General features: G+C 40.6%; 2 protein-coding genes across 3 annotated transcripts in view; one reads left to right on the top strand and one right to left on the bottom strand.

The window, feature by feature from the left end:
• The window catches only part of GPR137B (G protein-coupled receptor 137B), a 26,401-nt gene extending 10,895 nt beyond the window's left edge, over positions 1 to 15,506 (top strand). The window contains exons 4-8 of one of the 2 annotated variants that reach the window (XM_010176848.1): positions 4,072 to 4,294; positions 8,064 to 8,213; positions 10,263 to 10,391; positions 13,257 to 13,381; positions 14,900 to 15,506. In XM_010176848.1, the coding sequence (XP_010175150.1) occupies positions 4,072 to 4,294; positions 8,064 to 8,213; positions 10,263 to 10,391; positions 13,257 to 13,381; positions 14,900 to 15,011 (739 nt within the window). In that variant the 3' untranslated portion in view covers positions 15,012 to 15,506. The remainder of the gene's footprint in view (positions 1 to 4,071; positions 4,295 to 8,063; positions 8,214 to 10,262; positions 10,392 to 13,256; positions 13,382 to 14,899) is intronic. The other variant, XM_010176850.1, reaches the window with a different exon arrangement.
• Positions 15,507 to 20,755: 5,249 nt separating this feature from the next.
• ERO1B (endoplasmic reticulum oxidoreductase 1 beta) overlaps positions 20,756 to 25,136 on the bottom strand; it is a gene marked incomplete at its 5' end in the record, with an annotated part of 28,982 nt that continues 24,601 nt past the window's right edge. The window contains 4 exons of the mRNA XM_010176851.2: positions 20,756 to 21,254; positions 22,209 to 22,342; positions 23,785 to 23,871; positions 25,046 to 25,115. Of these exons, the coding sequence (XP_010175153.2) occupies positions 21,194 to 21,254; positions 22,209 to 22,342; positions 23,785 to 23,871; positions 25,046 to 25,115 (352 nt within the window). The remainder of the gene's footprint in view (positions 21,255 to 22,208; positions 22,343 to 23,784; positions 23,872 to 25,045; positions 25,116 to 25,136) is intronic.

The following is a 25,136-nucleotide window of genomic DNA, read 5'->3' as shown; positions in this document are numbered from 1 at the left end:
GAGGTAGAGAGAATGGATACAACTTGATTATGTGTTTGTGAGCTCACAGATAACCTCTCCTAACTCTGTAATGTTGAGATTATGATAACTTTGCATTTAGGTGGAGAGATTTGTTTGGGATCTTGTTGAGCAGGAGGGACTGTCTGGAATGACTTGAAAGCTCCCAAAAGGACAGTAATGTCCAGAAAGGTGAGGAAGAGCTCAATAAATTAATGTGTATTGTAGCAATGCCTAACAGCCTTAGTCAGGGGCAATGTTGTTTAGGCAGGAGAAGAGAGAGGTTGTCTCCATTCTAAAGAAAAAAAATTACGATCTTAAATCAGGACAGGAGGTGAGAGGTAGAAACTTTGAACTGCATCTGTTACTGATGTTTGTGGCAAGGCTTTGTTCCTGAAAACTGCTTGAAAATGTCTTTCTTCAAGCAAAGGGAGCTTGTGATATTTAGTCATTGCCTATGAGGTGACTACATCAGCAACCTGCTGATGTAGCTCTTGGAGCGTTTCCATTCCTAAACTCTTATGTATTGTGACTGGAATGACTTATGCACAGAGTACCCTCCCCACAAGAGTTCCATGTCCACCCTGGCTCTCGCCTATTGCAATTCTAACGCAGATCACTCTTGGATCTGGTCCAGCCTTTTCTCTCTTATTAGCTCTGTTGTAGGCATAGTTTAGTTGGGGACTTGGAAGTGTTAGGTTAATGATTGGACTCAATAATCTTAAAGGTCTTTTCCAGTCTAGCCAGTTCTGTGCTTCTGTGTGATTCTGTGATTCTGTGAAGGACTTCCGCAGTATTTTGTTTTAATATCTAGAACCCTCAGCATTAATGTGGCTCTCCTGTGTGAAAGGGCCATATAAAGCTGACCTTGTTTCCTTTCTTATAGAGGGCAATTGAAGTGGTGTAAATGCATGCACACCCACAGCTGAGGTCCTGAATCTTAATTGTAACAGTCTATTGAAAGATCATAGAATCACAGAGTGGTTTTGGTTGGAAGGGACCTTTAAAGATCACCTAGTCCAACCCCTGTCCCATGAGCAAGTACATCTTTCATTAGATCAGGTTGCTCAAATTCTAATGGAAAGATAATGATGGATGATGGAAAGATGGATGGCCTACAGACAGGGACTGGAGTCTGCACTTCCTAAATTGGATTTTTCTTCATTGCTGAACGTTCACTTTTTTATTTTTTCCACCATTTTCTTTAATGAGTGTCAGACTTTATTGCCTGGTATTGGCATTTCTACAATAGATAATGGCAACATAAATGGGGCAATAGTGAGGTAGGACTGTGGTCTATGTATTGGCATAGATCTCAGAAATCAGAATCATTTCAGATATGGAGAAAACTATTAAAATCCTATGAGAGATGCAGAATCTTAAGCAAACTTTACTCAACACAACCTTCATGACATTAGTCACTGTGGCAAAGGAGCTCATGGTAAAGCCTGTGCCAGCCCAACTTCATATTTAAACAGTCCTTTTGCATGTCTCCCTGGGCTTGGGGATTTGTTACTGGGTTTGGATGAGGCTTGCTCTGCGGTGTGTGCATGCCTTGTTACACACAAGGCTCAGATGCTGTATGGTTTCTAAGGAAACCACATACAAAATGCAGTAGTTTCAAACAGATTTTCCTGTTAAACAAGGCAAAACTGGCTGCATTCATCTGAAATTTGATTTTAGGCTCAAAGAAAAAATTAGGAGTGTATCCAGCCTGACACAGAAAGACCAGAACACCCTGGCACATGCTTTTCCTGGCCAAGCCAGGTAACACACAGCTCCTTTCAAGAGAGTAACCCCAAAAGAGGGATTAGGCCCAACAGGCTTTTCAGCAGTCACTGGTCCAATCTGGAAATACCTCTCCCACCCTGCCTTTCTATTTTCTAAAAAACCCCATATGCTTATTCATGCCTTGTACATGCCCTTGTAGTTGAGCTGTAAGGACACATTCTGTCTTGAAGTGAGTTCAGAATGCTTTCTGCAGCTGCAGAGACCCTAAAACTGCCCTGAGAGACACAGCCTGTGTCTCCATCAGTGCTTATTCAGGAGTTCAGCAACAATGCTTCTACTGTCCAAACAGACAGCCGTTTCCCCAGCCACACCATGTTAATAATGGCGATGGAAGATCATTATGTGAAGAGCTGCAGAACTGACTGGCCATGACAGCTCACCCTGGCACGTACGGGAGTGTATGGCCATGAGAGCGTGACAGTGCTTTGCTTTTTTTTTCTAAACTCCATCAAGGAGGAGCCTGGCCTGGAAGCTTCTAAGCCTTGTTGGTTGCAAGCCAGCATCAAGGGCATGATGGCTGCACTGAAGCAGAAGGTCCCTTTGACTAAACTGAGCTAAAAGAGAGCATATACTTACTGTTCTGCAAGCAGGCAACATGTAAGAGCACACCTTTCCTCATAAGCCCGAACTCCATAGGGATATTTTACCTGCACTACAATGGAGGAGCAGAGATGAGGCTATTAAATAGACTTTGGGAGAGGAAGGAAAGGAAGACACATGACTGTCACTTAAAGACTTTTGAGATATTAATGAAAGCTGTAAATGTACCACCACTACAACTGGGAACTGCATTCTCTAGAGGAAGGTATGTGAGAAAGGAGCTCCAGGACTGCAGTGCTTCCAACATTACACTGGGAGGTTTAAAGGCACTACCTCTAGCTGCTTATCCTAAAAACAGAGCCCTGCCCTGGAAGGTTAAGAATGAGCACAATCTTCCCCCTGAGAGGGAATTTCCATGACTGGCAAGGGAAAGACAGCATCCTTGCTCACATCCAGATATAGCTGGAAAGAAAGGCATTGATTCACAAGCAGGGACTTACAGGCTTTCAGTTCTCCCTGTTACACATTTTAAACGTCTCAAAGGTACACTCCTTCCTTTTGCCCTCTGAAAAGAAGCCAGCTATGCTTCAGCTTTGTAGCTGTGTTGATGCTATCCCAAAATAATGTGAACGTGTGAAAGAAAAAGATCACCATTGGGTAAAGTATTTTTAAAAAATCACAATTTGATTCCTTAGGGATAGTCTGGATGTTTGTTGTCAGCCAAATTCAAAGTTCCCAGCAGGCATGAAAAGCTGTGGCCAAAACCTCTTGTTCAGTGACTGCAAATTATGACCCTTATCAGTAATTGCCTTGGTCAGCAATGATAATGAAGCAAGACAACACTTGAAATGGAAACATACTTTTTTTTTTTTTTTTAACTTAAAACTCTATAGCTGTGTGTAGGAGTAAAGAGGAATTAGAAGCGGCTTTCCTTGAGTATGTGGTATGTTTGTATTGCAGGTATCAGTGCTGGGTAGGTGGGAAAAAACAGATGGAGAAAAAGAGTCCAGCTTCTGGGCTTCTGTCTGTCACATTTGTGTTCCAGCTCTGCTCCTGGGGTTGTGCAAATGAACCTTTTACCTGGGAGAGATGGTAAAATGCCAAGCCAGAATCAATATACATATTTAAATTCCTTGTTGTTTCTTCAAGAGGTTGCCCATAACCAAGTTACTTAGGAAAAGTAACAGAGAAAGACACTGGAGAACCAGTAACTCAGAGATTTTTCCTACTGTTCCACACTTCTCTAATTTAATATGAAATCTGATGGCGAACACCAGCAGTCAGTGATGCTTCTCATGGCAGTGGTGGTATAATAAAACCAGGCTCAAAACCAGTCCATTCCAGGCAACTCAACCTTTTGCAAGGTTTCTCCTTGCAGTGAGAAGTCAGAGGGTTTGTCCTGTGTATGAAGAGCATGCTCTAAGAAAGTACATGTGTATTTTAAGCAGTTTTTAAGAACTGTGCTGTCATATTTCTGCTGCAAACACTCTTCCAGGTTTTGCTGCTTGACATTAGTTTCTTTACTTACAGTTTGTTGTGTAACTGTAAAAGCAGGTTTGACATGAGCTAAATTAATCTCTCCAGCAATCTGGAGCACTTTGATTTGGGCTTGTGCAGCTGGTCACTCTGGCAGCTCTGGCAGCCCAACACGTGCAGACTTCATTGCTCAGAGTGCAACCTCCAACTCATGACTGACATTTGCTGAACAATGTCGCTAAAACTGTTTTCTCCTCACTCTCCCAGGTTGCCCCTCTACCTGGCTTCTCTTTTCATAAGTCTCCTCTTCCTCTTGGTGAATTTAACATGTGCAGTATTGGTGAGGACACAGAATTCAGAGAGAAAAGTCATTGTTTCTGTCCGGGTGGCAATTAATGACACGTTGTTTGTGCTGTGCGCTGTTTCACTCTCCATCTGCCTGTATAAGATTTCCAAGATGTCTTTAGCCAACATTTACTTGGAGTCCAAGGTAAGGTACATTTTCAGTTCTTTTCAAGTACCTTCTGAGAGACAAGGGCAGTGTGAGGCAAAGCCACACAGTTCTTTAGATCCCCTGAGAGCTTGAGCCCTTAAACTTCACAGCTTGCTGGCCATCCTGCTCAATGTATGAGTTAAATACTAAGTGCTAGCAAGGATGCATTTGCCTAACACCAGTGACCCCAAAGTATGTATTTTTGAGGAAGAGTTTACAGAACTTATTGGCTGGACTTTCTCACAGCTGTTTTTAAAGTGGATACTGGTTTCCTCAGATCCTTGTCTGAAGACTACTTCAGTACTGCTCCATAGAAGTGGTCTATACTTTCAGATCCTTCAGCTTGTCAAATTATTGACTAATTTAAATGTTTAAAGTAGCAGCAAGCTGAAGATAAGTCAGATAGAGGAATATGAATCTCCCTTTATACATTTGCATACTGTCCTATAGATAATGACAATGTGTTTTTAAAGACTCAATCAATGTGTTATAAATTCAGCCATGTGGGGAGAAGGGAAAAAAAGTCTCTTATATTACTCTACAAAATGTTGTTTAAAGAAATATTGTTAGGTTTACAACTTTGGACACATTCAGTGGTCAAGGCACTGGGTGGCATAATCTGCAGTGTTTATTATAAAATCAGTGAAGGTGTTTTGTATTTACAAATAAAGAAACAGGCGTTTCAAAGGTTCTTGCATTTTACAGTAGGTAGTTAAAACTGAAAATAAATTATTAGTTTAACTAATAGCACGTTACCTTTACCACAAGAGACCTTTTAAAAATGTAAGTTTCAGCTACTATTTAGAAAATCTTACAATAAAATTCCTCTCTCCATTTACTTAATCAGATGAAAGGAGTACTTTTCCTGTTTAATCAAATCTGGCCGTACTGCACAACAACTGAAAGTTCAGGGTTGAATAGAAGATTTAAAAATACAGCTTAGATTGTTTTGTTTCTTTCAAGCTTGTTGTTTGCTGACCAAAGGGCATGGGCAATGGATTATTTTTACTAGTAAGAAAAAGTTTTTCTACTGCTGCAATTCACAGAAGCATAAATCTCGGTAACAAAACAGGGAGGCTTTGGTAGATTACTTTGTTCCCTTTCCTCCTCCTGCAGGAAACTTGATCTCTTTTACTTCAAGCTATTTCACAAAAAACAAATAAACTCTAACATTACTGCAGACAGGAAAGGACAGAACACTCAGCTGATGAAAGTTTGAATGTGGACATGAGAATTAAAGAGTGCTTTGCTCCTTCTGCTGACCTGAAATGGGAGTTCCTCTGGGGACTTCCAGTAGGATTTGACTGCATGTACTTAGGGACACAGATGGCTGGAGCTGGCAGTGAAAAAACTTCCTGGTTTAATCTGCTACTGTTGTGCTGAAAAAAATAGCTAAAGAAGAAAAACACATTCTGTGCAGTAACAGAAGTAGTGTTGGAGATACTGCATGCTCTGTGGTGCATGTAGATAGACATTGGTACTGGCAGCCTTTTATTTGCATCTCCCACCTGCTGGCACATATCTTCTGACCACATGTGAAGACGCATTTACCTCCATGACCTGGCGTGGGGGACCAGCCTGTTTCTCTGTGCCAAGGCTACGACAGCACCAAGGGAGTGCACAGCCCTGCCCTTAGGTGCTGACTTGGGCCAGCTCTGTGCTGGCCAGAAGCATCATGTAGTGGGACATGCTACAAACTCAGGGCTCCCCCTCTTTCCTATAGAGGCCTGTGACTGAAAAAGAATTCCTCTGGCTTTACTTTAATTGCTGCGCTCTCCTTCACCGAGCCACTAAGTATGGTGGCAGCAAAACCAGGACACTTTTACCCCCTTTTCTGCATTTGGTGGGATTAGAGTTTGTTGTATCTCTAGCATATTTAACTGTTAAAGAATGACAGCTATCTAGGGGAACCTATACAGGGAAGTAACTGACCCCATTCTGCTCTTCACTCCTGCTATCCCCAGTCTGTAAATGCCACTGAGCTGGGATATGGTATTTGCCAGTCTGCAGCTTCTCTCTGCTCTCTCACCTTCAGTTCCCATGTCAGCACCACTGACTTGCAAGTACCAGAGAAGAATAGAGAAGTGCCTAGCAAACATTTCCTCTTTGTGGCATTTCCTGCTTGCTGGTCTTGCCACAGCTTTCACCACTGTCTACTATATATCTGGCTTCAATTCCCGTATAGCAGCAGGCTCTTGGCTCACTCCTGACATGGCTGCAGGTTATGGCTGGTGGGCAGTGGTAGTTCCAGTGTGTTTTAAGCAGGAAGCCAGACTGCACTGAGGATTTTGTAATACTCCTGAGCTTGCTCCCTGAATCAGTATTACTTTGCTGGGAAAACAGGCAAGCTAGTTTTCTGCAAGCTTTTGTGACTGCTCCCTGAGCTCCTCTTTAACTGAAACCCATCAGGGAACACCCAGCCTGAGGAGCTTGGCTGGCAGAGCTGCACAGACAATAGCCACCAGCATGGGTCTGCAGCAGAGCATAGTCTCCTGGAGGCTACACCAGAACATGGTGACTTTCCCTGATACTTCAGCAGCCATTCTGTTATGTCTGTGCTCTGCGCTTTGGACCTCTGCTCCTTGGCTGCAAACCTGGAAGCAGAGTGTGTGACTGCAGGGAATAGGGTGCAGACCTTCCCATCCCCTGCACTGCTATAGAAAGTCCTGTGAGGGGACGAGCAACTTCCCTCTTGGCCTCTCTCTTTCACACAGATGAGAGGAGCCCATCCTCATGGTGTGGGCCTCTGGCAGGAGAGGGAGAGGGCAGGGCTCATGAAGCAAATAGCTGCAAAGTATTTTGCTCCCTTAAAAGCATACAGGGCTTTAACCCATCTTTCCTCCTCTGGCTGAGCAAAGCATTATTCCAGACCCAACTGCACAGAATTTACTTTGAGCTTCTTCCATCAAAGGCAGTCCCATTTTTGTACATCTGCCTGCTTCTGTGATCAGACTCACACTCACCCCTGTAGCTGTGGCTCCTGGATTCCTTCCTTTCTTGCTGCTACAACTCCCGTGCTGGAATCTCAGTGCCCCCCAGTGACCCTCTCCTCCCGACACAGTGGCCAGATGTCTCACTTATTCCTCACACTGGGTTAGGCTCTTTCCCCTGCTCTGTCCATTTTTTCTCTCTAGGGCTTAGGACCTGGTCAGATTTCCCAGGCTGCAGTCTCGTCCCTCGCCTTGTGCCCAAGCTCCCACCCACAGACTGCCCCGCCGTGGTCACTCTGCCCCTAGGCCATGCTTCCACTTTGCCTCCTCTATGTTGACTTTAGGTGAGGCAGGATGTTCTGTTCCTGTCTGTGCTGTGTTTAACTGCTGACTGTTACAATCCGCTCTGTACTTAGGAAATAGGTGCACAACAAGAGGTTGTAAAAATATGCAAGGTTGCATCATGCTAGCTCGCCAGCATCTGATACAGGATGCTCTGAATAGCTAATGCACAGCTGAAGGCTGAATTCTCTTGCTCCATCTGATACCAAGTGTAGTTTTTAACGTGTTTTCATTGCTCTGAAAATAGCATCTATACCATAAGTTATAGGAATTAGTCGTGGTCCATCTTGGGAAGGGCTGGAACTGCTACCATTGCCTGGAAACCACTGCACTGATAAAATACAGGGATATCCACAGGGTAGGATAAGCTGATCAAAGAAGGAAAAAGTCAGTCACATTAGGCAGAGTAGCATGGCAACCCTCAGAGTCCATGCAAAGCAATGTTCTTGTAAACTGCCCTTATGAATAATAACTTGTGTTTATATCTCTTCCAGGGCTCATCTGTCTGTCAGGTGACAAGTATAGGAGTGACTGTTATACTACTTTATACCTCAAGAGCCTGTTACAACTTGTTCATCTTATCATTTTCCCAAACCAAGAAAGTAAATTCTTTTGATTACGATTGGTACAACGTATCAGATCAGGCAAGTAGGAAAATATTTGTTGATGAGAAAAAACTCATTCTGTGTGTGATGGCTGATTTCCTAAACGCTATGATTAGAGGAATTAATATATTAAAATTCTATTCTTTTAATTCAATGCACTAAGATTGTTTTGCTCTAGGAATACAAATTTCTGGTAATTTCAGCATAAGGAGGGAAAAAAAACCGCAGTGCTAAAAGAAAGTAAACACTAGCCAAATGATTAAAAAAATAACCTTCTATTTACCTCGATTTTATTGTTTAAAAAAACTCACCTTTTATTAAAAAGACAGGTATTTTGTCCATTAGAAAGAATGTACTGTACTTGGAGAAGCAGAAAACCAGTACCTGATTCCACTGAAATACTCAGTTCTGAAGTCATAAACAAATCTGCCATTGCCACCCAGGGCTGTGGAGTTATTTACCTGAATGCTGTCATTAGCGTGATACCTGCTGTAGCTTGAGGATAAGACTATGATTCTTCCCAACCTTTAATTGCAAGTGACAATTCAGACTGAAAACTAACAGTGATAAAAACACTAAAGGAAATAGCAGGAGATTCTTTGTTGAGTTTTATGGAATTTGGGCACCCAGCTTCTTTCTCTGCTTTGAGGCAGGTAGTTAGGTCCCAGTGGTATTCCAGCTCTGTCAAGGCTGGGCAAAACGGCAGCCCTGGGTCTGGACCATGAGTACGTTTTGTTTGCCCTTAAAATCCCAGACACATGACGTCTCCCCACCCTCTCAGCAAGCACCTGCAGACCAAAGGAGTGTTCCCACCCAGCCAAGGGCCTTGTATTGCCAGGGTGGCCACGCAAACCTGGAGCCATTAACAATTTTCTGTTGAGCAGCAGATAAAACTGTAAGTAAGAAGCCGGTAAACAGTAGGGTGGATTGCCCACAGGACCTCATTAGGAGTTAGTTGAGCAGGGTCTGTCAAGGGACCACTGATCAACCCTGCTGCGGTGCGGAGGAGTGCAGCTGGGTGGTGGCACCCCATGTAATTAGAAAACAGCTTTTATACAGAAGGGTGCTAGGTTGTGATTACTCTCCTGAATCAAACATTTTCCCTCCTATTGCTGGGGCCTGGAGTGTTGCTGCTGCTGCCGCCAACCCCTTGCAGGGGGCACTTCTTGTGCTGACTCCCACACTCTGGAGTAACAGGGGCGAGAACTTTAAGGCCAGAATATTTGGTCCTGTTTCCCCCGTGGCGGCAGAGGGCGTTCATAGGGAGCTTGGTGGAATGCTTTAGGCTTTAAGTCACTGATACAGATTTTTGAGCATTTGATTTGACTTGTGACATTAGGGTTGCCTGGATTTCAGGGTAAATGTTTTGAACCATATATAAAGGGCCTGGAACTGAGGAGGAGGTGCTCAATTTGGTACTAGAATCGAGTCACTTTAAAAAGTATAGTCCAATGATTGTACTGTGGTACTGCCTCAGGTCACCTGTCAGAAACATTACCCTTTTCTCTCTGTGCAAAAACACATGAAAAGACAGGATTTGCCCTCTGCAACTATGGTGAATGGTTATTTGAGCTAACAGTGTGCACCAATTTGAAAGGATCCAAGCCTTAATTTTTAAAAGCCAAATTGCCAGCAATGCCCTTGAAGACCTGAGCATTGATTGATGCTTCACATATGATTCCCTGCTGGAAAAGGCCTGGAAAACTAGTTTCTGATTACCTCAATTTGATCACTTGATCAAATGGTTGCATGCCAGGCTCTTAGACTGAGAAGACCCCTGCATTAAACTTTGATTTTGCTGAAGGAAATATAGGAGGATGAGAAGGAAGGAGGAAGAAAGGTAAAAGGGAAGTGATGCACCCAACAAGATAAAATATTGTTTTGGGGTTTTTTTTCTTTTCTTTTTGAGCATGCCTTTTATCATTAGCTAGGTTAATCAGGCTTTACTGGATAGAATTTCTGTCCATGTTGTCAAGCATTTCAGCCACTTAAATATAGGTCATTATAAGAAAACATGTTGCCCTCTGCACCTTTTAAATGAGCTGCCATCTTTCTTTTTCAACATTTTTATCTTTGACTTTTCAACAGGCAGATCTGAAGTGCCAGTTGGGAGATGCAGGTTACATAGTGTTCGGTGTGATCCTTTTCATCTGGGAGCTCTTGCCAACTTCCTTGGTTGTGTATTTCTTCCGTGTCCGAAACCCTACAAAAGATCTAGTAAGTGGAATTTGTTTGTGTATTTGTTAGTGTGAACTCCAGGCAGGTCTGGAGGGCTCAGCTTCTGAGGGAGGTTTGCTTCTTTACATTTTGACTTCTCTTTTTCAATGTGTCCTTGTCAGAATAAAAGCAAAACAAACTTCCCACTTCTTTATACGGTCCTCATGACAGAAACTCATCATATTTACCAAAAAGGAAGACAAGGTGTTTCTCAGGCAGTTTACCTTAAAAATCAGGAAACTTCTTAAATTTAGGGACGTCTTCCCTTTGGGTTAATACGGTTCTTCACTGGAGTCTGTGGAAAAGGAGTTTGTTACCAAAAATTGGGATCTTTTATCATATAGCAGTGAAAATGGCTGTGTGCTAACCATTCAACAGCATGTATGAAATAATAGATTGAATTCTTTCAGCCCTGTACCCATTGAATTGTTTCCATTACAAATATCAATAGCCATAATAAGCACTTGCTGACATTTTTGTTTACTACTTCAGCAGAGCAGAGATTAAGATGTGGGTTGTAAGGATAATTCCCTATAAGTATCCTTAATATCTAGGTAGTTAATAGATGGACAAGCATCTTTTCATAGCTGTAGGCAACATCTCCAGGTGAGCATAGCATATGCTGGTTGACAGGCACATGGGGGAATATCAGCCCTGTGCCAAGATTACTGAAGTAATGTCTCTGTTTCTGTAGGCCAAACCAAAGCTAATATTCCCCAAGAAGGGCGTGAATGGTAAATTCACAAGCAAGAAAAGTAATTAATAGAATAACTTTTTAGAGAATGTGATGTTCTTTATTCTCAGAGAATCTCAGAGACAATGATAAAGCCAAGCTGAACAGGGAAGTAACAAATCCCCACCTGTATAAAGCCCTTCTTGCTGTTCACCTGTGATACCTGACATCACACTAAGAAACCCCATGGACCCCAGTGTCCATCACAAAAAAAAATTTCTCAGGCCTGCTCCTGCTTAGGAGTTAGCCAGGACAACTGCAAAGAGAAGTACAGTGCACTGGTGCTGCTCTTCCAAAAATTGACCACAGAGAGATCTCATTTTATTTAAAGTGAGTTTAGTAAGGCTAGACCTGGTGGTCAGCTTTGGATAGTGTGGGAGAGATTCACAAGAGAAAGAAAATAAAGAGTGTGGTCTAATCTCTCCTTTCAAAAAGCTGATCACATAAAGACTTGGAATCCTACTCAAATGAGAGCTCAAATGGAGTCAAACAGGCAGCATTCTCTCACAAGGCAAAGAGCACTGCACCAAGACATTTAACATTCTATTTTTGCATTGTGATTTGCAGAAAGCCTTAAATCTCCAACTTCATAAAGATACAGTTCAGATGAGCTGATCAGTGATATCACTTCTTTTATAGGTACCTTCTTTCCACGCAAGACAAACATTTATGCTAAACAATACCATGGTAAGCGGAAAACCAGAAAACAACGTTAGAAAGAAACAAAAAATGAAGAAGCCCTGTAGCAAGGCAAAACTGAACTTCAGTGCAAGTATGCCACAAGAGGGAGACCAAGGACTTTAATGTGTTCAGTAGGCTAACTGGTACAGCAGTTAAGTAACAAAATGGTACAGTGGCTGAGGACTTGGCCAGAAAGCATGGGGTTAGAATTTTAAAAAACCCCCTTCTTTCAGTTAAAAAATCTTAACAACAACTCTGACTTAGTAAAAATCCAAAACGTTCTTTATTCTTAATAAGGAACAATCCCAAGAAATAGTTGTTCTTTGGTTTTATGTTTCATTCAGGACTTCAGAAACAAAAAGTTTGAGTAGAGGCAGCCTGCATTCAGCACTGTTCAAATGTAAAGCTCCACTCCACAGATGAATATAGCCTGGGACAAGCTGTCTGTCTGCTTTGGTGCTGACACAGGGTAACTGCAGTGTGTGGTCCTTTGCCTTGCTGTACCTTCAGCCAGACAAATGTTGGAAATGGGGAGATGACCGAGATGGAGCTATTTTTAGTTCATCTTTGTCAAAGTTATTTAACATCTAAAAACCAGGGGGAGATTAAACTGCTCTCCTGCTTAAGGCCAAGGAGAGGATGTCATCCTGGCTTATCCACAGATGCAAGGAACCCTGTTCCCTGGAGATGGAAGCAGTGGAGCAGTGGAAGAGGCTCAGCTGAGTCCTAGATATCCCTCTGCACTGTTCCCAGAATCAGACTGACCTTTTGAGTCTTGTATGTTTTCTGGTTTGCTTCATAGGGAAATAAAAGCAAAATGTTTTGTAAATGAAGGAGTTACATGAACACCCCTTTCCCTGATTTATCAAAGGACCTTTTCTTGGGACTTGACCCTCACAGCACTGTAGGGTAGATACTGAAATTGCTCAGAGAGGTCCTAAGGGGCTTTTCAGCTGTGGTTTCATTAAGCAGGGTGCCAAGGTTCAGCATGATCAGTTCCTGAAGCAAGGGAGGTAACGTGCCAGGAGGGAGGGTGACAAATCTGGGAGGTAAAACCAAATCTCTTTAGATGTTTCATATCCTTCAGCTCCTCAGCTGCTTCCCTACTGCTCACTTCAAGTCAGCTGGCTAAAAGCACAAAGTGTCCAGGATGGACAGGAATTCAGCAGACAGGTTAAATGCATACCGGAGTGTGGTTTCAGAAATGAGTTGCATCTGTTAGCTAGAAGGAAGGAAAGGGAAAAGCCATTAGGATCAGTAGACTGTCACTACAGTGGTGGAGAAAAACAGAAAATGCAGAAGTATTTCTATTGTCTACAGCAAATGTAAAATTGCCTGTTTTATTTTGGAAGCCAGGAGGTTAAGTCTGCAGTGACTTCTTTTAGAAGTCAGGTACCAAGCAGTTCATCTATTTGTTGTAAGTATACTGACTGAGGTTTCCCTTCCCTCAGGCCAACGCAGGAATGGTCCCAAGCCACGGCTTCAGTCACAGATCTTATTTCTTTGACAACCCTCGCAGATACGACAGTGATGACGATCTAGCGTGGAATATCGCACCGCAGGGGGCACAGGGCAGGTGAGATACAAGAGGGAACTGCTGGCTTCCTGTAACAGAAACTGGAGGAGAAAGAAATCTGACACACTGCAGAAGACTGATGTAAATTGTCTAGCTCAAATCATTCCATACATCTCGGGGGGTGAGGGAAAGGATAGAAGCTGAAGTGAAATGGCAGCACCAAGTGACTGAAGGGCTTCAAGGACCCCACAGAGACTGCAAGGACACCAGAACGAAAGCAAATACATAATTTAAGAATTGTAACAGCATGCTGCTCTTTAGAAAACTCAGGCCAGATCTTTGGGTTTCATGTTTTACCCTCTGTTTCTTCCAAGAGCGGCCTAGGAAGTGCCATTTACTAGTTTAAGTGCGTGAGCAAGGCAACCCAGAAAAACAGCTGTCTCCCTGTCTTCAGGGAGAGCAGGGAAAAGCTCAACGGCACAGGCAGCAGCTCGCCATGGTGGTAGCGAGAAACCTCTCAACTTAGCTTGCCCTGTAACATGGCTAAAGGTCTTGTGGTCTACCTGAAATGAAGGGGGCATTTGCTTTCTAACTTGCTGAAAGCTTATGTGAAGCCACCTAACTGCGAAAATCCCAGAACTGGCACGAAAAGCCTGTTTGCTGTGTAACTGTGAGCCTTAGGTAAGGATTCCCCTCCGAGAAGGAGCAGTTCACAGCAAGAATGATAGCACCCAACGCGGAGAAGGAAAGGTACTGCCAGGACACTATCCTGCCCTGAAAGGAGGCTCAGTCATGTGTTACTCATTTGCTTCTTCCTGTATCTACTGTATGCTAGTAGCAATTAGTGTAATCAGTCATCTTAAAATGAAGGCTGACTTGCTAAGCGCAGCTAACATCCCCAGATCTAGTTCTTGTCACTCACCAAGCTCAGATTCCATACTCTGGGTCTCTGAGCCCAAACCACGACTCAGCAGAGTTGGATATTCACTATTTACAGTTATCAGCCATCCTATCCCTGCGTTAGTTTTTCACACAGTAACTAACCCCACTGAGGATGCTGGTGGTGGCGTGTACCAGGCTGGGAGGCACCCTCCCTTCTGCACAAAGACACAAGGGAACCAGCCACACCAGTAACGCAGGCACAAACCAGCCGCGTGTGTTGTCTCACACGGCTTGTGGGAGAGAAGCCAGTACGCCAGAGCGGCTCACCCAGCACCCGTCCCTTGCACACACACACAGGAGGTTCGCTGACAGATCCTTGCGGTGCTAGGACTTGGCATGGATTAGCAGCACCACTTGTAGGGTTTTCAAACACCTTCTGGATTAGTGAAGCAGAAAAGGGAGAGTCTTTAAGTGAGCTAGAAGAATCGGGAAACAGTGAGTTGAGAACACTTCGGCCAAAATAACTGACAGATCAGAAAACTCAATAGCTGCCTGAACCCCTGGTTGGGGTTTTATTGTATTTCTGCGCTTCAGCATGAGAACTGCATCTATGTGACTGCATTTCGCCCACATTCACTAACCAGGTATCTGCAGAACCAACCTGCCAGTCACTAATTCTTCTGTTTTCTTTTTCAGTTTCTCTCCAGACTACTATGACTGGGGCCATCACAACAACAGCTTCATGGCTTACATAGGATCCCTCCAACAAGATCCAGCACTGGACACAGATCGTCCGAGCCCTATATAACTTCAATCAACTACAGCATTCTAGGACATTCCAATATTAAAACAAATGTTCTGAAAAACAAAGCTTAGCAATTTTTCTTCACCATTCGGTTTTCAGAAGTGTTCCTGTGCACAGATAAATGAAGAACTTGTCTTTGCCACAAGCTTTTCATAGATCAAGAAGTATAAGCTAATGATTTAAACTTTGAAGACTGTTCTAATTAATACCTTGTTCTAAGCCATGGTATTTTTGGCTCTGAATAGAGTTGTTAGAGGGTATAATTTAATCATTTAATGCTCATTTTAAAAGAGCAAATTTCATGAAGTGAAATGGCATAATTATTTTCTAAGTGTTTTTATTTTTACACTGTGTATTAGGTTAGAAATACATGATTATGATGAATATACTGTAAACACATGAATGGATTGCTCAAATGCGTGACAGTAGCAATTCTTACATGCATATAAGAGCCTGTAAGGCAAAAATACCAGCCCAATTAAATACTGTCTTTTCAAGTTACTGCTACAATCTTGGAGCACAATTTACTCTTTGGATTGTCACTGCTTGCTTACTCAATGTGGCAAGATGGTTGGAGGCTAAAAGTGGATCTCAAAACACACTGCATTCTTCTAAGAAAGTAATAAAACTCTTATCTTCTCAGCAGCTCTAGGGACAGTCTCGGAACAGTAGAGATGGGCCTCTGTGACTGCAGAACAGGCTGAAAATCAGCAAGTTTGAAAAATTCAAGTGATGTGCTCATCTCGGTCAGTCATTTCTAGGTATATTATATAGAAGAGTAAGTCAAATACCTAGCCAGGGGATGGACACATATCACAGTACTTATTTATGTACTTCACTAGAAACCTAGGAAGTGCAGTCTGGGAACAGAACAAGAGCCAGGAATACCTAAAGCAGAAAAACCTCAAGTGAACTTAGAGGATAAATTTTACATAACTAGCAGAAGGTCAGCAAAGCTGTGCTTCAGCCTTGTACATCCAGGGATAAATTTGGTGGTTTGTGGTGGAAATGGTGGATTAATACCATTCTAATATGCAACATTTGTACATAGTAAGCCTAAAAATAATTAATGCTAATCTATGGTGAGCAGGAACCCCAACTCTACTTCAGGTCTTTTTATTGACTGGTGTGCTCTACTGTGAAGAATTCTGCACCCCCAGCATCTCTTTCTCCATCCTCATGTGAAAAGAATATTGTAATTCAATCCACATTTCCATAGGAGAAAAATGTTCTTCTTCTTTTCTTTTCTTTTTACTTCTATAAAGGTAGTTCATTTGAGGTGTACTATAGCATCCCCAAATGGTGGACAGGCTTGATGTTCTCCTCATATTCAACTTCAGGAAGTACAAGAAGTAGAGAATTTTCATAGGCATTTCACAGAGGGTATATTGGGAAAAAAAAAGAAGGGATGGGGAGTAGATGTGATCACGTCTGCTTGGAAGACAAAAGCATAGTCGTGCCACACATATGCCAACTCTTCTTTTGGGGCCTTTGTGGTAAAATCAAAGCACAAGCCTCGCCTCTGGCAGAAGCACCCTGCCAACTATTTGCCCTCCAGAGCTTCCACTAGTCTCTTCACTTCTTCCTGAATGCTAATTGAAGGGGAAAAAAAAAGCGCCAATTAAACTATTGGCCAGAGATTTGAAAAGGTGCCACAGGGCTGGGAGAAGAACAGAAATTTTATTAAATGCTTTGGAGTTCTACAATCATGTTTGTACAAAACTGCCTGAAGACCCAGTGCAATAAAAGACCGCAGGAATTACATTTTCTTCACAGTAGACAGAGCTGCACAGCAAAAATTTAATTGGGAGAATTCTGCGCTTAAAACAAGCTTGATCCCTGTGCCACGGCACACATGCAAAAAAGTGGGGTTACAAGTGACTATAACCAGTCATAATAATAATGAATTAAATACTCTCAAACACAGGAGATTTAAACAACAGTGTGAAAGGTAAGATCTTAAATTTAAATTAAATCAGTATAATCATCTCCACTTGAGGTACCCACCTCAACTGAGGATAAAATACGTGTATCAAATTTTTAGTAAGATAATTTGTTAAAAATACATACATGGAATGAATCAAAGCTTCAGAAGCCCTTTAGGGGGAATAATCTCACATGAAACACCCCACTGGGTAAATCAACCAGAAAAAATATTTTAAAAATTGATTTTATAAGCTGTTCTGAGAAAAGGACAGAAAGGACCAAACTTCATTTCAAAATAAGCCTTTTTGCCTCTTAAAACAATTGGACTCAAACAGTGCCTAAAGTTGGCCATATTCATAGAGAAGCATACTGTAATTCTGCCAATGAATTTCTGATGTGCTGACACGCTGCAAGGCACTGTAAACAGCAACAGGTGCACAGGTGACATTCTTTTGTATGGAATTAAAGTGGGAATGAAAGCCTGCCCATCATCTTAAGCTTAAATGACTGACATGTAAATAATTTAAGTTATATAATTTCCACCAAGCGTAGTTGAAAGGTAAATGAAATGAAAAGTAAAAAAATTTTCAAATGAAACCCCCAAAATTACATTCACAAAAATAAGTTGTAGCAGAAAATACTTTAATTCACATTTTAGAGATTCAAACATAGCAAAGATTCAGAAGTGTTTAGATAGATCTCAGTAAGCAGTTCCAACATTGATTTTGATTTTAATAAATATTACATTTTAATAGAGTAGCTATATGGAAGAATTGTAAAGTGATAAATTCCTGATTGCTACTTTATAAACATAAGCATCTAGATTATTTACAACATATTACAGGTAATTTCCCAGAAAAGCAGAAAGCAAGGTCAGATAAAGGCAATCCAACCATCAAAACACAACTTGAAGAAGTGTGGCACAGTGTATTTCATGCACATACAATGACATACAGCACAAATCATCAGCTTAAGTAGGAAAACACTTTTGTTATTCTGGCTTACACAAGTCTCTATATTTTACTATTTTAAATCTATATTCTCACCTTCCTCCTCAGGCACTGAAGAGGAAGTTGTTCAGGAACAGCACCCTACATTTTATCCTATGCAGTTTGCACCAAGTCTTTTTTAACATTTTACATAAGTCTTCATGACTTGGGAAAAATGAAACATTTTTGTCTTCTCACTACCTCTGGGATTACAATCATTGTGTCATTTGTACAAGGAAATGTACTTTTACTCTGAAAAGAATGGCAGACAATGTTGACAAGCTGATGCCCAACAGCGAGCTGGAATTTAAAATAGTTTACAGGTCATGGACAGTGTCACTAACTTATCCTTTAGTATAAAAATAGACCTGTAAATTTCTAAAATTTAATGTAACATATAAAGAACTAAGTCATCTGACTCACATGGCAAAACTTCATAGGCAGCATAGTCACAGAATGTACATCAAATACAATTAAAAAGATGACAGGAAAATTGTTTTAACTAGATTCGTAACAGGAAAAATTGTATGTCCTATTTTCTACAATGAGAGTGAAATGAAATGCCTTCCATATTTGATCACCAAGCGAGACGTACCTTCAAATGCAACAGAACTTCCCTGAACGCAGAACTGGCTGTTCAGCTGCATTCCTGTGTTTTCATGACACAAAGGAAAAGAACAGAGGCTTCCCATCTCTTTCTGTCCTCACCCAATGGTGTTAACCTTGCCTGCATTGTGACAATGAAGGTTGCAAGGAGCATGTGCCCAGGATCTGTGTGTGAATCTCTCACCTGTCCCATGAGCAAGTGCATGACGCTAGTATGTACTGCTGCTTCAGTGTCCATAGATTTTAGCCAGGCACAGGTGGAAAAAAAGGAAAACAGCAAGTTGCATCCCCAGAAGAAGGTTGGAAGCAATTAACTTTCCCCACAAAGCAGGGGGAAAAAGGGAAGAAACAATTTTGAGTCTCAGGTCCTTCCTTGGGCAACACAGACAACACAATTTATTTTCAACTAGAAAATCCTGCCTAAAGCTTTAGGCACTATAATATATAATAATACAGATAAATCCCAGCTATACAGCATTCTTCACACAAGTGAGCCTACAGGTTCTAGCCCTTGCAGGTCAATCCAAAAGGCAAGGAATTAATGGCCGACTGAAAAAGACAAACTTCCAATATATACAATTACTCAGCAGAGTTAGATACCTGAGGTGTAACTCATTTGCCAAACACAGCTGTTCACATCCAAGCTAGTTACCTAGATTCCCACTTCAATTTAATGGAGAAAAATAAACTCTAGGGTGCAAATCACTGCAGCCTAGAGTGTATCATACAGAGCTCAGAACAGACCAGATGAATCCACCTAGAAATCATCTGCCCTTCTCCATTAACTAGAAAAAGGAAGCCTGTGGTGACTTGCTTAGACATGGGCACCCACAGGCAAGAGAGCCTGCTGAGTAAGAACATATCCCCAGACTGGCATCAGCTTTCTCTAACAGCATGTTAAATTACCTACTGGTTTAAACAGGAGCTTACAACTGGATACCAGTTCATTGCCAATTTGTGCCACTATCACCAAAACTTTGTGGAGTTGGTTTGTGGTCCACTCCCCCCCCTGCCTTTTTTTTTTTTCCCTTTAATTTAGCTTATCCCAGTTTGACTCAAGAGGGTTTACTTTCTTGAGAAACAGTATTTTTTATAATACCAAGTGTCAGCAGGATCATCTCTCATTTCCAGTCAGGTAGAAATTTGAGGCTAGTCTGGAAACAAAGGACATAGAGCGTATTCCAGCTTTCAGAAAATCCCAGCTGCAAAGGACCACATTATGGAAGCCAGTACAGTTACAATCAGTTATATAAACAGGTCACTCAATATCTGGTAGGGTGAAAAATGTTTAAGAGCACTTTATTTTGTGAAGACTTATTTTTGAAAACAAGAGATGTATCTACACTGTACCAGCACTTCCTACATTCATAACTCCTAACTTCATTTTGAAACATGCTGGTTTAAAAAAACCCCTATTACTTCATTTGAAATTTAAACCAATATTTGGTTGCTACTACTCAGTAGTGCTGTTTCTGAATTAGGTTTTGGACAATGGCAAGTTATCATTGACATTTGTGGACAATGATACACGAGTAATTTCTTATGAAAGTTACGTTATTAACATACCCGTTTTACTACGCTGAATATCCTTTTAATGAAGATACAGTTAGGGATTGCATAGATAGAGTACGTGGTATTAAATATCAGTGTGGTTATGAGTTTTAAAAAGCATCTTTTTTTAAAAGTGACTACAAAAACAAGTTCTTACTTTTTGCACTGACCTTTTAACACAGCACTAAAACATAACCCATAAAAAGCAAATCTACTTCCACAGCTCAGAGACCGAAGTGTGCTATTTTAACATTTTAGACATTAAAAAGACAATTTCTGGAAACAGAACTTGTGATTACAATGTAGAAAATAAAACGGTCTAGATGTGAATTTGATTGACAAGGCTTTTCAGCTAGCAGCACTCCACTATCCATCTCCTCCTGCCCTTACCCTCACCCCCAAACAAAGGCAGGTAGCCAAGGGGGTGCAGAAAAATAACTTCCAACTGTGCTGCATCAGAGACAGGCTGGTTATTTTAAAGAAAAAAGGAAATTCTGAAAAGCGGCACATAAGGAAAGAAAAAAAATTGTATCGGCCTGATGCAAAGGAGCTCAGCTTGAAAGAAAATGTTCTGCTCAGCAAATTTCCTATTTTTAAGTAAGTTTCACTATTACAGTAAGAAGTCACAGCTCAGCAAGAGCCTTATTTCCTGTTCTGTGTTTGTTTTTTGTTTTGTTTTTTTTCTTTTAGACCGCCAGAATCAGCATACTCAGTCCTCAGAATATATTGAGGCTCAGTACTGGGGAGCAGCGAGAGGTGGACCACCTCTCTCAGGACAGGCCAGGTCAGGGTGGAGGTACATTATGTTTTCATATAAAACAACTGTCTCAAACAGACAAAGAAATAAAAGAAAATTTATGAAGTTTCGGTACAACAGAAATGTGAGCAGAGAACTTAAAAATAGATCAACATAATTTACACATTTAAAAACTATATATTTCATTCATAAATATCTTCTCCAATTAATAACCGTTCCTAGTTTAAACATAAATATTCAAGTTGGTATTTGATTTTACTTTTTATCAGTTCATGTGACTCCTGTAAGGATCAATTCCTTCTGCTCAATGCAGTCATGTAAATGGTCTTCACTAATGGGTTGTGCAAAGGCCTTCATTACCTAGTTTGTTGTAATAAAACTTTAAAATTCTGCAACTCTCTTATACTTGTGGAAAGCCTGTAAAACAAAAACCCCTTAAGTGTTAGTAAGTCAAGTGTGAAAGAGAAAAGAGAAGTGCAAATCATCATGGGGGCTTTCTGGTTTTGTTTTTGTTTTTTTGGTTTTTTTTTGTTTTTTTTTTTAAACACAGTTCTGTTTCAAATATTAACTAAGATACTGCTTTCCCTCAAAAGATCCACTGATTCTCCATTATATTTACATAATTTATTGCAGGGATTAAAGTTTAGATATATTTTCAATTTTCCTGACTTCATTAGACATCTAAAAATCTCTCACCAGAGATAATAAACATTAATTACATTGTTTTAAACAGGATCAGATTGTTATATTCAAGATCTGAAGAACTGGTCTGATGAACAAACAAATCAAGTTCTACACATCTTTTAAAGCTGTTAAAATGTTTTATTTGATCACTTGAATGGGGCAAAAATTTACCCCGTTTTCAAAAAATTAATCAAAATTAAAGTTTTAACAAAAATAATCACATCATACACAAAAATACAAAAGCCTAAGGGCTAAACAACAGTGTTATAAAAACTCCAAGTCTTTTTCTCCCTTTTCACTACTTTTAACATACACACATTTAAAACAGAAATTAAAAAAAAAAAAAAAAAAAAAGTAGAACAGCTCTACTCAGTGTCAAAAACTGCGGAGACTTACCCAAAGTGTAATGCTTAAGACTGTTTGAGATCCAGCTTCCACGAGATGGAATTTATAAGACTTGAGATAAATTGACAAATTTGATCTCAACACACAGTGATGACCAAGGCTAATTATTAATTATCATTGCTCCACATACTCAGTTGGATGGCATTAAGCTTATCAATATCACTACTAATAATTGAGCCTTTAAAAGCTACAGCTACATGTTCAATATTGTCTTTCCACAGACCCCGAGTGTCAACACTGATGTTTTAGAGTTTTTCTACTATAAAAGTGACAAAATCTTACCTTCCAAAGGCATTTATAAGAGCAACTATTTCTTGGCGCGTGAGTTGAAAACCTTTTGATGGGCTATTTTCAGGAAGGCTCTGTATTTCTTTCTCAGAAAACAAGATCTTCAGGGCAGTTCCTAAGCCTTGAGTCTACAAGAAAAATGCAGTGTTTTAACATCAATAAGATCACTCCTTTGAACTCCCAGAAAACTGTAAAAAAGTTAAAAATTTACTAATCCAGGCAAACTGGAGTACCAATTATTATATATTGACACTTCCTCAACCCAAATACCTGCACACAAACCAGGACACTAATACAAATGCATGCCATCAGTTGTGTGCCAGGTTCAGTCACTTATTTAAGAACACTTATTTCCTCAGGTATACTTGCTCTTCGTCCTCATCTTTTTAATCTCTTCCTTTCCCCTCTCTTTTCTTCTCAGCCACACTAGATGCACATGAAAGCACGCCCGTTACACCACTTCCAGCTCCCTCCTGCCCCCTACCTTACAGGTGCCTCACTGCTGCAGAAGCTACTGAATCACATCTCCCCTTCTTCTCCCCTCCCCCTTCCAAGTCAAACTAGGTTTTATTATGAGGTACCACAACACTTCTGCTTTTTCCACCTCCAGTCCCAGTGGCAGACATTGCAGTTTCAGTCTCAACCTCTATTTTCTATACAGAAATAGAACAGAAGCAGCTACTCTTATTTCCCCTTTTAATCGGGCCTCAGAAATAACCACTGGATTTTAACGAAAAATGGTTGGCTACAAGAGAATTTTATAGGTCAGGAAATCTGGCCCTATTTCATTTTGCGTGAGAAGGAAAAAAAACCAGTAATAGATCAGAAGCATGACTCTGGAAATTCAGCAGAGATCACCAAATTTTTGATGTTATAAATTTATTTGAAAACTGAACTCTGATAAGCTTAATGCTCCACAGCAGAGTAGTACAGTAGGAAACCCAAAGGAACAACTATTCTCAGTCTGGACTTAACATTAGTCTTGAGTTTTAAAACCTCATTCTAAATAAAATAAAAATAACAAGGATCCAGAAACTGAAATTCTGTTTTTCAGCTTTCAGCTTTACTGTGTACTTTTGCGTTCATTTGCTGCCTTCTGTATAAATTGGGAAAACCTGAATTACTTCTTTTTCTTATGCCTCAATTTGTGAGTGAAATCCCATGCTGGACTGTCTAACAATTAAGCAAGTGCCATATTTCCAAGAAGGCTTCCCACGGGTGATTCTACAAGGCTCATCTGATCACTGAATACAGATAAGACACTGACTGCCAGTAAGACTTTGAAGTGAAGCATCTGCTTTAAATACTTTATTTTTGGAAAATACAAACTATACCTTTCAGTAAACTAAACAGCTGTTGACTAAACAAAATATTTTTTAACAATTTTTTTTTAACAATTGTTTAGCAGTGAACTAAACATATGCCTATTTTTAATATATAGGCAAGGATATCAAAGACCAACCACCTGCAGAAAGTCTGAATGCTAAGTAAAGCAACTCTCTCAGTTTGGCAGGAGGCCTCTTATCTTCTAACCTCCCCTCCCAGCCATGCACACACACATAAACCATACCTGCAGTTTGCCCCACAGCCTGCATTTATCACATCCAACACAATCCATTATGCGGGATATGTTCTTGAAATGCAATCTGAATTCTTCCTATCAGTTAAAAGCAAAATAAAAAAGGTTAAGTTAAAGTACCTCTTAGTTTTACAAAAAGAGAAGGTTAACTAATCTAGTACCCACTAGAATTATCAATTCTGTATTACTAAAACTTAACAGAACCACTACCATATGTGGTCAGGCCATAAAGGTCCACATAAACCCAGAATCTTGCTTCCAGCCACTGTTAACAGTCAATTTGCCAACCCCCCCCCCCAGAATACAGGACATGCAGGGTAACGCTTGGATTCTGTACGCTGAGTTTCTAGCAACTTGCTCAAAATTTTCTGAGCTCTAAGTACTGTATGTGTCCCTGCCCAATTTTTCTTCCATTATTCAAATCCCTTTTGAACCAACCTACCTTTTTGACAAACAGGCAAACAATTCACAATGTACATTTCCTGTCCAAAGCTACAAGTAAATTGTTGCTTGGCAGCTTCAGAGTGTAAGCAAGCACAGCACAGAACTAATTAAGATGACTTCAATTAAACATTTAAAGTCAGAAAAACACTAGCTGGGCTGATAAACTACTGGCACCTTTCTAATAACATTCTTTCTAATGCTGAATTCCAAATTATTACTGAAATAAGTATTAAAAGTGTTAGTAAGTATTAAAACAGACCTTTATTACTAGGCACACTCCAACTGTGGAATTGCAGTGCGCACCAATCTGAACACCAGCATGTTAACACTGGAAGTTGCTAGGTAACAACAGCATTCACATTAGGTTCCCCTGCCTAGGAACTATGTTTTTCTAATGTTATGTATAATATTGTATCATATTATATTATACTGTAGAAAGCATCTGTTTTTTAAGGAAATACCACTGAATTTTTTTTCAGATGCTTATGTGAAACAGATACTCTATTTAAAAAACACCATTGCATCTACTGGTAATACCAATTCAACTAATTTGCCTCACCATAGTCTGACAGCAGATCCAAGGCACTAAACCAGAGATTTCAGTCTGCTTGGCTCAGGAATAATAACACCTTGCATTAATTTACTACAAAGTAGATTAAGAGGCCTCAGATACAATTCTGTAAGTTTTTCTCCCTGCCTTTTCTACTCTTAGCAGTGTGCTTTTGAAAGGTAGAGAGGTTTTCTAAAATAACACAACTTAATTCCAAAATGGGTATTTTGGATGTCATTCAGAAAAAAACAGCTTTACCTTTAATGACTTGGCTCCTTTTTTATCTCCAGCAAACATAGACTTTTCATCAAAGTGCATATGGAAGGACCTAATAAAGACAAAATGCAAA

This window comes from Antrostomus carolinensis, unplaced genomic scaffold (genome assembly GCF_000700745.2).
Source record: "Antrostomus carolinensis isolate BGI_N321 unplaced genomic scaffold, ASM70074v2 scaffold16191, whole genome shotgun sequence".
Lineage (NCBI taxonomy): Eukaryota > Metazoa > Chordata > Aves > Caprimulgiformes > Caprimulgidae > Antrostomus > Antrostomus carolinensis.
Note: the sequence above shows the minus strand (reverse complement) of the source record. Positions and strands in the feature narration are given on the sequence as shown.